The 14,800-nt window shown below is 50.0% G+C and overlaps 2 protein-coding genes across 2 annotated transcripts; one reads left to right on the top strand and one right to left on the bottom strand.

Moving 5' to 3' along the window:
* Positions 1 to 36: 36 nt before the first annotated feature.
* LOC120671522 lies at positions 37 to 9,481 on the top strand. Its single transcript, XM_039951879.1, has 9 exons — positions 37 to 402; positions 503 to 590; positions 753 to 863; positions 992 to 1,074; positions 1,423 to 1,537; positions 1,902 to 1,993; positions 2,399 to 2,464; positions 2,556 to 2,649; positions 8,953 to 9,481. The coding sequence occupies exons 1-9, from the start codon at positions 140 to 142 to the stop codon at positions 9,061 to 9,063; spliced, it is 1,023 nt and encodes a 340-aa protein (XP_039807813.1). The 5' UTR covers positions 37 to 139; the 3' UTR covers positions 9,064 to 9,481.
* Positions 9,331 to 14,559, bottom strand: LOC120671521 (WRKY transcription factor 72A-like). Its single transcript, XM_039951878.1, has 6 exons — positions 14,427 to 14,559; positions 13,932 to 14,003; positions 13,564 to 13,647; positions 12,842 to 13,411; positions 12,621 to 12,734; positions 9,331 to 10,609 (listed from the first exon to the last, which is right to left on the bottom strand). The coding sequence occupies exons 1-6, from the start codon at positions 14,478 to 14,480 to the stop codon at positions 9,662 to 9,664; spliced, it is 1,842 nt and encodes a 613-aa protein (XP_039807812.1). The 5' UTR covers positions 14,481 to 14,559; the 3' UTR covers positions 9,331 to 9,661.
* Positions 14,560 to 14,800: the final 241 nt, after the last annotated feature.

Genomic DNA, 14,800 nt, shown 5'->3' with positions numbered 1-14,800 from the left:
TGACGCGTTGAATTCCCATCCGACGGCGCTTGTGGATGGAATCCCGTTTCCAGAACGAACAAGCCGTTATCCAATTCCAAGCTGCTGGAGAAGAGCCGCTGCTGTCGGCCACGTCTTCCCTGCCCCGCTCGGCGAAGCAATGGCGACCACAGCGCCGCTGCTCTCGCCCCAGCGCGGTCGCGCTACCCATCTCCCCCGCCGCCTCCCGGCCCCGCCTCTAGCCTTTCCCCTCAACACGCCGGCGAGGCTGCGGCCGCTGCTTCGCCTCCGCGGCACGCCGCCCCCGTGTGGGGCCAAGTTCGGCAAGTTCGACGCCTCCGACGCTCCCGCGGAGGCCGAGGAGGCGGAATCTACGGCGGACGGTGGAGTGGCGCAGGCGCAGCCGGCGGAGGAGGACGACAGGTGAGGCTTATTGTACTCCTCATTCCTCAACTCGTGCGTAATTGTGAACACATGACGAGAGGTACTCACGTTCTGAGGCTCCACGTGCTGTGTGGTTCAGCTGCTTGCCGTCGGATTTGGAGGGCGCGATTCGGCAGTCGGGGAAGGCGAGCGCGGATTTCGTCAACTCCGGAGGCATGCGAGCTATCGTATGATTCGCACAGTTCAAATACGTATTGCTTCTATAATTCGGTTCAATCTTATCTGCTGTGTAAATGGTGATAGTAGTACTCACTTTTGCTGCAATGCTGGATATGCATCTTTAGTATCCAATTGCGGAGGATTTGTGATTGCCAATTTCACGATTGCAGGCAGAGCTGCTGATCCCTCAGTTGGAATTCCTCAACGAGGAAGGAGCGCAGGCCGAGCTCTGGGCATTGTCAAAGATTTTCCTGGACACACTTGTACAAGAGACAGGACAGGTTTGGATACAAGGTCGTTTTAGCACTGATTGATATATATATTTAAGACTGCAGATTACTACTTTGGAATTTTGTGACCCTTGTGATTTAGTTATTGTCGATTTCTTATTCGACTTACTGTTTCACAGAAAGTTACCGCGATTTTCCCCGATGCTGGAGCAGCTGCCCTTCTCAAGTATCAGTGGACAGATGCGCAATTCAAGTGTGCCAGGTGCTGTCCACTTAGAGTGGTGATTCTGATTCCATAAAGAATTGATGTAATTTGTTGTAGCTCATGATTTTCTGATACAAGTGACATGCTACCGATGTCTATTGAAAATAAAAAATGATTTTCCCTTTTGAAATCAAGAAGAATACATTTTCAAGCCACCAAGAATTGTCCAGTTCGCTTTTGCTCCTACTGGTGAACAGCCAGATACAATGTTTTACTGGAGAATCCAGACTGTTTTTGTACTAGTATTATTGAAGAAAAAAAATATTGGATATTGGATGCTTGTAGACTATGGCGTTAAATAATACACAGATTGTAATTCCAATCTGTTTTTGACTCGACTTGCAGCTTAAGCGACCGGAAGCCAGTTGGTCTTGAGGATGAGGTTGCTGTTATGATTATCCCTGATCATCAGATGCTGGAATCTGTTGAACGCATCGCATCTCAGCTCTCTGATGATCCTGTATGCAACTTATGGCTAATCAGGCTGCAATTTTCTATAGATCTTGCATTGAAACATATGAAAATTGAATTTCATTTAGTGCTCCATGCAGAGTTGGTTGAATAACATTTGCATGAACTACAGGGACTGTTAGGCTAAGGCCATGCATGGACCTATACAGGATCTAAATGCATTTTCTCTATCAGCCATTTCATAAAACAAATCATATGGATTTTCATGCCTAAAACCATACATCGATATTGGCATTGATTTTAAGATTGAATTGGATCAGCAACCATCTTTATATTTCTCTATTATTGGTGTTTGTATATATATTCCAATCAATATTATATCCTCAAGTAGCGTTTACTTTTTTTTAATGAAGATAAAGCCTCTTATAATGTGGAACCCACGCCTTGTTAGTGGAGATGTTGGAGTAGGCTTTAATGTTCGGAATCTACGCAGAAATTTCTTAAGGTAAGTTAAAAGCATCTGTAAACTGTTGCCTTTCATTGTGTAACTATTTCTGCTTCAGAAATCATTTGTTTCCTCAAACCGGCAGGAGAGTCCGAAAACATATATGACTAATGGTTATGAAGGCCTTAGCATGGATTGAGTCCCGTAGACACCTCTTTTGTGAAGTATACTGTTATGTTTTAAACTACGTTCGTTGTACCTTCAAATCATTTGGTTATTTTGGGCAATTATATTTCTAATGAATCCAGTATTTTGTGACAAATTCATTTTTGTGTCTTTGACCTTACAAATTCAATGCATATGTTTTCTCTCATTAACTGTATGTCCCATTGAATTAGAACATGTTTTCTTTTTATATGTTGGTCTGTATCTTTCTTTTGCTAACATCCATCACTGACTCTGCAGTACTTTTACCACTGTTTACTCGATGAGGCCATTGCCAACTGGTGCAGTCTTTAGATGCTATCCTGGGTGCGTAGAGAACTGTTGTCTTTTCCATACATATATGACCCAAATAAATATTCATTGAAAGAATAAGCTAAAGGTATATGTTTCCATACAGAAAGTGGAAGGTATTTTATGATGATCCAAGCAGACCAAATCGGTATTTGCTTGCCAGAGAACTCACAAGTCGCCCCGACGCAACAGATATTGAGGTAAGGCACTGGGACTAATTAACATTTTGTTTGTTGTTCATATTTACCTCTGATAACTGCCTATTTAAGTAATTATGCTGAACTCAATTTGTGCATTGTTGAAAAAATGAGTCAAGTCATGTGTACTCCCTCCGTCCCATAATATCTGCATTCCTAAGACGGGGCACGCCATCCAAGATGATATGGTAGATAACAGGATTAGAGGCTACCCGCCCTCACGTTGGAGGCTCTGGGAAGTATTTGGTTTTAATCTTGCTTGTCCTTCATTGATACAAGATAGTCTTTTTTATAGAGACGACTGACTTGACCCCTAAGTAATATCCTAACCAAATCAATCTATCTTATCTCTTTCCTAATAAACCAAATTAACCTAATCAAATAGGATTCGGCACTGTTCACGCACGCGCTACAGTACTCGTGGGCCTAGATCGGCCCATAACACTTCTCACACATTTTTCTTCCTCCTCCTCTCATATGTGCGGCCCACAAATGAGTCCACAACACTTCCGCCCTCCTTTCGAAACAGCTCGTCCTCGAGCTGGAATGATGGATAGCGCTCCTTGAACGACTCCAAGGGCTCCCAGGTCGTGTCGGCCGCCGGAAGGCCGAGCCACTGCACCGAAAGCTCCCACACGCCACGGTTGAGCCTTGCGCGCAGCACCTTCTGAGGGGTAGGGACAGCCCGGCCGTGGTCGATCGGCGGTAGGGGTACTGGTGCAACAGGAGGATCGCCCACATGCTTCTTGAGGAAGACCACATGGAAGACGTTGTGGATGCGGGCTGAAACTGGAAGCTGTAGACGGTAGGCGACGTCCCCAATGCGCTCCACAACCTGAAAGGGACCATAGAACTTGTGTGCCAGCTTGGCAGCCGCACTAGATGTAATGCCCGCCGCAACCCGATGGTTGAGGCGTAACCATACCCAATCTCCGACAGCAAACTCCACGAAACGGCGAGAGCGGTCAGCCGTCTCCTTCATGATGTCTTGGGCTTGGTGAAGACGATCACGAATGTCGGTGAGGAAGACGTCACGCTCATAGAGCTGGCGGTCCAGGGCCACCACCCGCGCCAAACCTGGCCTGTAAGATGCCAAAGTCGGTGGAGAACGCCCGTAGACCACCTCAAATGGCGTGGTCTTAAGCGCAGTCTGGTAGCTGGTGTTGTAGCAATACTCGGCCCATGGCAGCCACCGCAACCATTGCCGTGGTCGATCACCAGCGAGGCACCGTAGATAGACGCCCAAGATTCTGTTCGTGACCTCAGACTGCCCATCCGTCTGAGGGTGGAAGGCAGAGCTGAGGTGCAGCTTGACACCGGCGAGGGAGAAGAGTTCCGTCCAAAACTTGCTGGTGAAAACGGGGTCGCGATCGCTCACGATGGAACACGGCAATCCATGGAGCTTCACGATGTTGTCGAAGAAGGCCTGGGCGACGGAGATCGCCGTGTAGGGGTGCCCCAGTGCGATGAAGTGGGCGTACTTGGAGAAACGATCGACGACAGTGAGCACCACCGTCTTGCCGCCGATCCTAGGAAAACCCTCCACGAAGTCCATGGCAATATCTGCCCAGACCGAGCTTGGCAACTCCAGCGGTTGCAGCAGGCCCGCTGGGTGAAGATGCTCTGTCTTGCTGCGCTGGCAGACAACGCAGCTGCGGACGTAGTCGGTGATGAGTCTGGACGCGTGTGGGCTGTAGAAGGATGTCCGCAGGCAATGCAGCGTCTTCTGGGCCCCTTCGTGGCCGGTCCCGTGTGCATGCTGAAGAAGAACCGGCCACAAGGATGAGTCGTCGGGGACGAAGATGCGTCTCTTGTGGAGCACCAGTCCGTCCAGCTTTGTCCAGGCTGCTCCGGCCAAGCCGTCGGCGATCTCCTTGCGCTTGGCGTTGAAGGAGGGGAGGGACGCCATCTCCTGCTTGAGCTCGTCAAAGAGCTCAAACTCTGGTGGTGACAGCGCCAAGGCGTTGATGGCGCACTGATCCTCGTCGCGCCGGGAGAGAGCATCGGCGACGACGTTCTGGCGCCCCGGCCGGTACTCCACCGTGAAGGAGTACCCGAAGAGCTTGCTGACCCACGTGTGTTGAGGGATCGTGGACAGCCGCTGGTCCAGGAATTGCTTGAGGCTGCAGTGGTCGGTCCGGACGATGAATGGGCGCGTCCACAGGTACGGTCTCCAGTGACGCACCGCCTGCACAAGACCGATTAGTTCGCGTTCGTAGGCCGCCAGCTTCATGTGACGGGGTGCGACCGTCTTGCTGTAGAACGCGATGGGCCCGTCAAGCTGATGTAGCACGGCCCCGAAGCCCGAGCCGGAGGCGTCGCAGTCGACGACAAACGGCTTGTCGAAGTCAGGAAGCTGTAGCACGGGTCCTGTGGTGAGGGCGTGCTGGAGGGCGCGGAAAGCGTCCGTTGTTTCCTGCGTCCAGCAGAAGGCCTCCTTGAGGAGGCTGGTGAGGGGTGCCGCGATGACGCCGTTGTTGCTGATGAACTTCCGGTAGTAGCCTGTGAGGCCGAGGAAGCCCGAAGCGCCCGCAGTGTCCTAGGCAGCGGCCAGGCCTGAACAGCCGCTACCTTGGACTGATCCATGGCCACGCCATCGCCGGTGACGATGTGGCCCAGATAAGCCATGCTCTTCTCGCCGAAAGAGCACTTAGACCGCTTCAACACCAGCCCGTGCGCCCGGAGGGTGTCGAAGACGGCACGGACGTGTTGCAGATGCTCGCTCCATGTCTTGCTGTAGATGAGGATGTCGTCGAAGAAGACAAGAACGAAGCGACGGAGAAAAGGGCGCATTACCTCATTCATGAGCGCCTGGAACGTGGACGACGCGTTTGTGAGGCCGAAGAGCATCACCAAGAACTCGAAATGGCCATGATGGGTCCGGAAGGCCGTTTTGTCGATGTCGGCGGCGAACATCCGGACCTGGTGGTAGCCGCTACTCAGGTCGAGCTTGGTGAAGAATACGGCTCCGCAGAGCTCGTCCAAGAGTTCGTCGACGATAGGGATGGGGAACATGTCGCGGACGGTGACGGTATTGAGGGCGCGGTAGTCGACGCAGAATCGCCATGTCCCGTCCTTCTTGCGCACCAGCATGACCGGGGAGGAGAACGCGGACGTGCTGGGGCGTATGATGCCTTGCCGCAGCATGTCTGCGCATTGGCGCTCGATCTCGTCCTTCAGCAGCTGGGGGTATCTGTACGGTCGAACCGCCACTGGAGCCGTCCCGGGCAGCAGGTGAATGTGGTGGTCGAAGCTGCGGCTCGGTGGGAGAGTTGTCGGCGGCTTGAAAAGGTCGGCGAACGAGTCGAGGAGGAGCTAGAGGTAGTCGATCGCCACCACGGCCGCAGCAAGGCGCGGTCTAGAAGGAGCGCCCTTGCCCACGAGGCGCACCCGTCGACCGCCATTCCAGAAGGATAGGCGCTGGCGCACGCAGTCCCAGTTGAAGGAGCCGAGGGAGCGCAGCCAACGGTACCCCAAGACCAGCTCGTAGCCCTCCAGTGGGATGACAAAGACGTCAATGTTGAAGGGTTCGCCGCCGATGATGACGCGGACCGCACGGCAAACCCCGGATGACTGCAGCCCCTCGCCATTGGCTACTTTGACGTGGACGCCGCTCAAGGGCTCTGGAGATAAGCCCAGGCGGTCTGCTGTGGATGACGCCATGAAGGTGTGCGTGGATCCCGAGTCGACCAGGGCGGTGATGGGGACGCCCGCGATGTCGGTCTCGAGGAAGAAATTGTCGGTGCTGCCGAGGCCCGTCATGGCGCACATGGACACCTCGACGGCCGGCTCGGAGTCGTTGTCGGAGGCGTCGTCTTCCAGGGGGAAGTCTTCGGATATCTCGATGGTGTAGACCCCCTTGCCCTTGCACACCTTGTTGTGCCCGGGAGCGAACTTCTCGGGGCAGTTGAAGCACAGGCCGCGGGTGCGGCGATCGTCCATCTCCTCTGCGGACAGCCGCCGGAAGCGTGTAAACGGCGGGGCCGCTGGCGAAGGATCTGGCGGCGGTGGAGGGACGGCCGAGGATGCAGAGGGCGCCGTCCGATGCTGGGAGGCCGCCGCGGACGCTGGGGCGGCCGGCGACGCCGCTGCTGACGATGATTTGGAACCCCGGGGGGAGGGCGCCACGCAGATCGCGACTCCGTGACGATCGAAGTCGAATGCCGCTCGTATGCCCGAGCGAGATTCATGGCGTCCTCGAGGTACTCCGGGTGCTACATCTCCACATCGATCTGCAGTGTGCCGCCCAAACCGGCCATAAACAGGTCGGTCTGCTGCCGTTCGGAGACGTCGTCGCAGCGGGCGAGTTGGGTGAGGAATTGGTCGATGAAGTCGTCGACCTTACCCGTCCGGCGGAGCTGGGCCAGTTCGCCGAGGGGGTTGTTGCGGATGGACGGCCCGAAGCGACGGTTGATGGCCTGAACGAACTCCGGCCACGATGGAACGCCGCGATTACGCTCCAGCCGAAAGTACCATCGGGCGGCTGCCTCGTGGAGGTAGAAGGATGCCGTCCAGGTCTTGTTCGCCTCCGGGGTGCGATAGGCTTGGAAGCACTGCTCGCATTTGTGCAGCCAGATTGCCGGATCGTCCTTGCCGTAGTAGTCGGGGAACTTGAGCTTGTGCGCGGGCGATGGGTGGGGGGATGGCGGGTCAGATCCTGAGGCCTCGAACTGGTTTGTGGGAAACTTCTCCAGGGCCCGGGTTTGGATCCGATTGACGGCTACGTCCAGTGCTGAGTGCTGAATACTGGTTCTTGACTTGGCTGATCTCATGGGTGTTGAGCTCGACTGCGCGGAGGAGGTTGTCGAGCTTGGCGCTGATGTCCACCGGAACCTGGGCGTCGGCCATGGCGGACAGAGGTGGTGCCGGGTGAGGAAGTCTCTGATCCGGCGGCTGGTTGAGGGTTTAGCGGAGGCAGTGCGCAGGGAGGGGTTGGCGGCTATGGCTGGAGGCGCAGGGATGGTTTGTGTAGGGGTTTTGGCGGCTAGGGTTGGTGGTGGGGTTGGAGGCGCAGGATCGGAGGATCGTGATACCAGATGATATGGTAGATAACAGGATTAGAGGCTACCCGCCCTCATGTTGGAGGCTCTGGGAAGTATTTGGTTCTAATCTTGCTTGTCCTTCATTGATACAAGATAGTCTCTTTTATAGAGACGACTGACTTGACCCCTAAGCAATATTCTAACCGAATCAATCTATCTTATCTCTTTCCTAATACACCAAATTAACCTAATCAAATAGGATTCGGCACTGTTCACACACGCGCTACAGTACTCGTGGGCCTAGATCGGCCCATAACACTTCTCACACATTTTTCTTCCTCCTCTCATATGTGCGGCCCATAAATGAGTCCACAACACAAGATTGGTTGGAAATTACCCAAATACCCCTATAGATGTCAGGGAGTTGCATTGCGCGCAGAGGCTCGTTGAGGACGGAGGCTTGGGCCATGTTTGGTTTAGGTGTGTAAAAGTTTTGATGAGAGAGAAATGATGCTTTGACCACTAATTAGGGGTATTAAATAAAGTCTAATTACAAAATTACCTCCACAACTATGGTACTGTAGCAGTTGCTCTAGCTAATGAGGTCTTTGACCGCACGTGTAGAAGATGATTGAGTGTGGTTACTGTAGCATCACTGTAGCCAATTATGATGAAACTTGGCTCATTAGATTCGTCTCGAAAAGTTACACCCATTCCTAAAAAGATTTTGCAAATAAACTTCATTTAGTACTTCATGCATGCATTTGAAAAAGTTTTGATGTATTCATCCAAACATGGCCTTGGACTAGTCTGGTAGCTAGTGGAGTACGGAGTACTCCAGAGTCCGGATAGTACCATCGTTGCACTCCTGTCCACGGAAAGAGCAAGGATGCTGCACTGTTACCTCTGGTTCCTGCCCTGCTGCATGCGATCGGACGCGTTTAGATTTTTTAATTGATCCAAAAGCTGGCGGATCTGTTCACCGTGACCTGTTGTGTGCGTTTAATGTGGGACAATTTTTGAACCTCATAAGTGCAGTTAAAATGGGACGGACGGAGTATTCTGTAGAAACTGCAAGCACCCAATAGTCAGCATTTGCCTTCTCAAGACAGCATTTTCTTGTTGCATTACACATTAAGCAGCCAGACTACTGGCATTCAACACAGGATGGAGAGTGCAAATCCTTTTTTTTTTTAGGAAAACATATGTTCGCTGTTTAAGACAATGTTTGATTATATGTGCTTTTGTAGTTCACCAATAAAGATTTTACTACCCATATGATTACATTTCTAAATAATTGAACTTACAACATTCTAATCTGCAGAGGATATTTGGAGGTGCCGATGAGCAATCTGAAGAGTCACCATCGTTGATGAACAATGTCATGGGCGTGTTTAGTTCTGTCAGCCGATTTATGAGGGTCATCTCCAAGTGAAAATGGACATCTGAAGTCCCTGATAATCCCCATGACGGTTTATTCTTAAATCTTGAGTTATGCAAGAAGATAGTTTTGGTGCATCCCTTCTGTTTTCAGTCTGAAACTCCATGGGTACCGCTTTTTCTAGCAACATCCAGTATGTTTTGGGATTTCTGCGCAGCTATCAAATGTTTACAGTAACATACCGTTTGGATTCATCGAATCATCCGAGGATTCTACACTGTCCAACTCTTATGTATGTACCTGTGTACCAAAAAAAAAAAACTCTGTAGATAGTTCTTTATTCTGGATTCTGGAATTAGTGGAGATTTGAATTGCAGTTAACTATTGTGTTCATGTATCATAATCAGCGCACATTCTGCCAACTCAGGGAAGGAAAGGCTGGACAAACATAAATGCAATTTTCTGTTTTACATTTGTGTTGTGAATCAAACCAATTTTTTTATATCCTACATACAGTGAGAGTCAGGATATTTATCCTCTGAAATTACGCACTTATCCCCGGGATATATACACCAAACGATGAAATAACCAAATTTTGACAAACATTTGAACGAAGTGAATCAAACAAGTTCAGAATCTCCAGCTGATGCGATCAGTGCTCCCTGTTCTCCACAGGAGAGGTGGAGGCACTGTGAGAGCCTGACACCCCCAGCGATGGCTGCAAGAACGACCGATGCCCATTCGAACCCTGCTCCGCCGCTTCCGTCGTCGGCGATGACCGCGCCAGCACCGCCGACGAGCACGCCGCGCCCGCGCTTGACGGCGACGGGCCCAGGCCGAGGTGCTGCCCCCACTTAAGCCCCTGCAGCTGGCTCCCGCCGTCGCCTTCCGCCGACGACGATTTGCCGCCCTGCGTGCCGACGTACGACGTGATGGCGGCCGCCAGCGCCGTGTGGAAGCCCGGGTCCGACGTGATCGCCTTCGCTATCGTGTCGGTGAGCACGCCGGCCGTCGAGCTCCCGCTCGCGGAAGCCTTCTGCAGCTGGTGGTGGAGCACCGGGGCTTCCCCGCCTTGTTGCCTTCCGTTGATGCTGTGCTTACCGCCGGTGAACAGCGACGGAGCTGGTGATCCGTAGCTCAGGTACCCGGCACCGCCGGCCGCCGGCCAAGCCGCGCCGGACAGCGCGCTCGGCCCGGAGGTGGAGAAGGAGAAGCTCGTGGGAGGGTACCTCGAGCCGCCGTGTCCGAAGCTGCTCGACGGGAACCTGCTGCTCAGCGAGAAGGCCTGCGAGGCGGCCGCCGGCGAGGTGAGGTCGAGGGTGATGGTCGGGTAGGACGGGGTGGAGGTGATGGACGCAGCGCCGCCGTTCGGGAGGAAGAAGTGTTTGGAGGAGGCGGCGCCGTCGTGCGCCGCCGGGAAGCCGAAGCCGAGGCCGGCGGCGGCGGGGAAGCGGAGGGAGGTGGAGGAGCCCGAGGTGAGCATGGACGCCGCGGCGGAGGTGGTGGAGGCCATGGCGGTGGCGGAGGCGGAGAGCGGGTGGTTGTGCGTGCCCTCGTAGGTGGTGATCAGGATCGACATGTCGTCCGCGCACCTCTGCACCTGCAAGTGTTACACGCCCGGTGTCATCGACGTTTCTGATGAGGAAATTTTGTACTACCATTGCTCGTGTTAGAGAGATCAGAAATGTGTTATGAATATTAGTTTATGATATTTTTTCACAAATATTTGAAGAATCGAACTAGCATTAGGTACTCGAAACTATGAAAAATTGTCGCAAAAAGATATGATAATTTTTGTAACATAGCATATTGCCTAAAAAATTTTGAACAAAGATACGAGTAACTCAGTTTAAATAGCTCGGTGAAGTTAAATAATGTGGAAATTTGTATTGGGAACCCACCAGTCACTAGTTTGGGGGTAGAAATGCACTGACTATGGGCTGAACACTTAGTGAATCGGCCCAGCCCTATTCGGACACTAGCTTTGCGAAGGCCCACTTCTCTTCAAAATTCATTCATACTCTGGCCGTCGCCAATTCGCCATTGGGAAGCTGTCGTCGGCGAGCGCCCCGCGCCTGGCGCCGCGGGAGCGCTTCCACGGGGCTCGCCGGCGCCGCGGGAGCGCTTCCACGGCGACAGAGAGAAGAGGGCAGCGGCCGCCGCGGGCTGCTGTCTCCTCCCGCGCCGCGCGCGTAGCCTCCCGGCCGGCCGTGTCTCCTCATCGATCGGGTAAGCCTCCGGTTCCAAATTCCGACTAGATGCGTGCTGGGCACCAGTGCTGGGTTCCAACTAGTTCCGATCATGTTTGTGGATGAGTTCGTAAGACCTAGCTACTGGTAGAATTCAATTTGTTCATAGACTAAGCAAGCAGAGGCTTCGACCCTTGTTTAGTTGCCTTCAAAATTCTAAAATTTTACAAGATTACCCATTACATCGAATCTTTAAACGCATGCATGAAGCATTAAATGTAGCTAAACAAAATAACTAATTACACAGTTTGTCTGTAATTTGCGAGATAATTTTTTTGAGCCTAGTTAACCCATAATCAGATAATAATTATCAAATACAAACAAAAGTGCTACAATACTTTACACCCTAAAGTTTACACAACTAAACAAGGCCTTGGATCGGAAGCCATTCGATCGGGTTGGAAGACCTAGACCCTGGTTTGAGGACTTTTCTATAAGTTCTTTGAATTTATGGGACTTTTAAACTAAACAGGAGGGACTTTTTAGGGATTTTTTGGGCTAGAGATTTTTGCTAGAGAAGACTGAGGAGTTTTTTGAGACTTTTTTAGCCTACATAGCCTACTATTCCACTCCTACTCCTGATCCCCACCTCTTGGATGTATGCATATTAGGGATAATATGGTACTTTGTGCACTCATTTAATGACATCTGGTCTTTTTTAGAGCAAGACTAATGATTTAGCCAGCTGTTGGCTACAAGAATCTTGCAGCTCATATCTCAACCCACTTCTATAGTAGTTTAGCTCTCCACCATTAACATATGGCCCACTTGTCTATCTCACAAACTTTCTTGATTCTTGTGTTGAAACTGGCTGTAAGCTTACAGCCCACTTCTCTTCTCTCTCTTCCACCTCAGCATTCAGCCTACTTATAGCCTACCATAATACTTGCTTTTAGTCTTTGTAACCAAACAGGTAGGGAAAGTTTTTAGTCCAAAAATTAAAATTAGTCTAGGAACTTTTAGAAACCAAACACCACCCTACTAAGCGACGGGTCCGTGTCAACCAGTCACTTGCAGTTTAAATGCCTCGTAGACCGTAATAAGCAATGATTGTTCAAACTAATTAAGCAGAGCTGAACTTGGGTCGTCCATTGACTCCAAACCCATGTTCTCTGCCAATTATATAATGATATGCCTTTGTTAGTTGGGGACCTAGCTAGATTCAGTCCCTGGGTACCCGCCCCAAGTCAATCTCTTCCAACTGCATTATGTTCATCTTACATAATGTCCCATCTGTTTTCAAATACTAAATAAATAGATTGGCATTGTAAAGGACTCTTGGATTCTGTCAATGTTCGAGTTTCCATGCATGTTCAGACTTCAGAGACAGTGACATTGCAATTTTGGGCTGAAAATGTGTACCTGTTTCCTGACGGGGCATCCTGCTGCCACTGTGCACCGGTAGTAGGCACGGGGGCATGGGTTCCCCTTGGCTATCTTCTGCCCATACTTCCTCCACTGGCATCCGTCATTCATCTGACCAATAATCCAAAGCATGTTTACATGTTGTTCAGTACTTCAGTTCATCGATCTCAACACCATTAGCTACACCAACATTACATATGTGTTCACTATTTACGTACCGTTGGTGCATCACACCTTGCCCTTACCGACACCCTTGTCTTCTTGGCCTGTTGAAGTGGACCTATGTCATCCTCGGCTTCGGCGCCAACGCCCCTCAAGTTCTTCAGCGTTTTGCTCGGCGGCCACTGCTGATCTGCTGCCTCCATGGCGTCGTCCTTGGCGTCCTCCGAGCTACCTTCGGGGGTCAACACATCAGGCTGTATCTTTGCATTGTTAGTTGCACCAACTTTGCAGTCTGACAATCCAAGAGAGAGCCCTCCTTTATTAGTGTTCATGGAGTCTTCTCTCCCTTTGCCTTCAGAAACACTACTAGTCTCTTCCTTCTTGCGCGTGCTTGTGCTCGTGCCAAGGCTCAGTGAGACGAATTCAGGCTCCTCGACGTCGGTGGGCGCAACTGTTGCAGGATATGCAAGCTTTTTGGCCTGTCCTTGTTGAAGAACGTCATGGAAGTGCAGTTGAAGAGATCGGTAGTCCTCTACAATGCGAGACAGCATTGTTTTTAGCCTCTTGTTCTCTTCTCTTACCTCACCCATCTCTGCCCTTGTGGATGCGAGTTTATCTTCCTCAACCTGAAGATGCAAATTAAACGCACCAGTATGAGATCCCTACTTCTTCCCTAGTTAGCCATTTCTGAACCAAAGTACATGTGATAATAATGGACTTTTCTCTTTGTGTAAATATCAGTAAAATATTGCTATAATGATAACTAATGCATCCTGACCTTGTTGTGAGCCTTCAAATTTGCCGAAGTTTGATTTGACTCTTCGTCTATTTGAGACCTTTCCAACGGGTTTGGTGAGCACACCTAGCAACACACATGCACAAAAGAAGGCTGATCAGAATACTGCAGTAGATAAGAAACGTAGAACCACACATAGAGCTCATGAAACTATGTTGCCCAATGAAAACTTCAGGTAAAAGTTTTCAGGGTAAGGAACTTAGATTTCAGAATTACTTGCACTATTCTAAAATAAAAGGTTTATATGGACCGATTTATGCTATCATCTTCAGCCAGCCATGCATGCATGAATTATTTTTATGGTTAATGAATTGTTGAACATATATGATTGTACTATAATAGTTAAGCACCTTTGTTCCTGAACTTGATTTGTGTAAAGACTTAAACAAGTTGCCGTCCGGGATATGATCATCATCTTTGGCCTGCAATAGTAACATATGAAAAATTGTATTTGTAAGTCAGCAAAGAAAAACATGTTTATCCACATGTTTTTTGTGTGCTATATAAACATGCACCAGAAGTCCAGAACTGGTGGTTCCTAATAATATTTCATATAAAGATGGAAAACACCTGATTGATTTGGGCATCAGAATTTGCCCTAAACATCTTCCTAATTTTAGTTCTATATATATATATATATATATATATATATATATATATATATATATATATATGTATCTATATATTCCAGGAGGAAAACTTTGTTTCTAAAGAGTCCCTTTTCACAGATCAAGAACAAAAATCCGAAAGAGAGAGAAGCTCAATATGTCCTGATTATACACAATCGAATACAACACAAACTCTTCAGAAAACCAAAGGTGAACAAGACGAGAAAATTTCCAAACCTTGTCTGTTAACCGCTCTTCATGGCTACCAAGCTGCTTCACCCCCTTGGTCATATCTCTCCTCTCTAACTTTCGAGGGTCCTCTTCTCTTCTTCTCTAGCTTCTGTGTCTCTAGGTCCAGTTCTCTCTCTTCAGAGATCTCTTTCTTCCCACAGCCGTCTATTGCTTATAAAGGCAGGCATGTCCTCTTGTTTCTCTCTCTTATTTGGACTTTGGCACAAACGAAGTCGTAACCCAGTGCTAACCTATGTTAGGCAGTCAACATCCGATATATATGTCAAATAAAATATCGCCGCACTCTTCCATGAGATTTATGTGGACTTCAACGTGTGCAACATGTTGCTTTTTTTTTGGCCAATTAATAAGATGTGCGT

Source organism: Panicum virgatum, chromosome 4N (assembly GCF_016808335.1).
Source record: "Panicum virgatum strain AP13 chromosome 4N, P.virgatum_v5, whole genome shotgun sequence".
NCBI classification, from domain to species: Eukaryota; Viridiplantae; Streptophyta; class Magnoliopsida; order Poales; family Poaceae; genus Panicum; species Panicum virgatum.
Note: the sequence above shows the minus strand (reverse complement) of the source record. Positions and strands in the feature narration are given on the sequence as shown.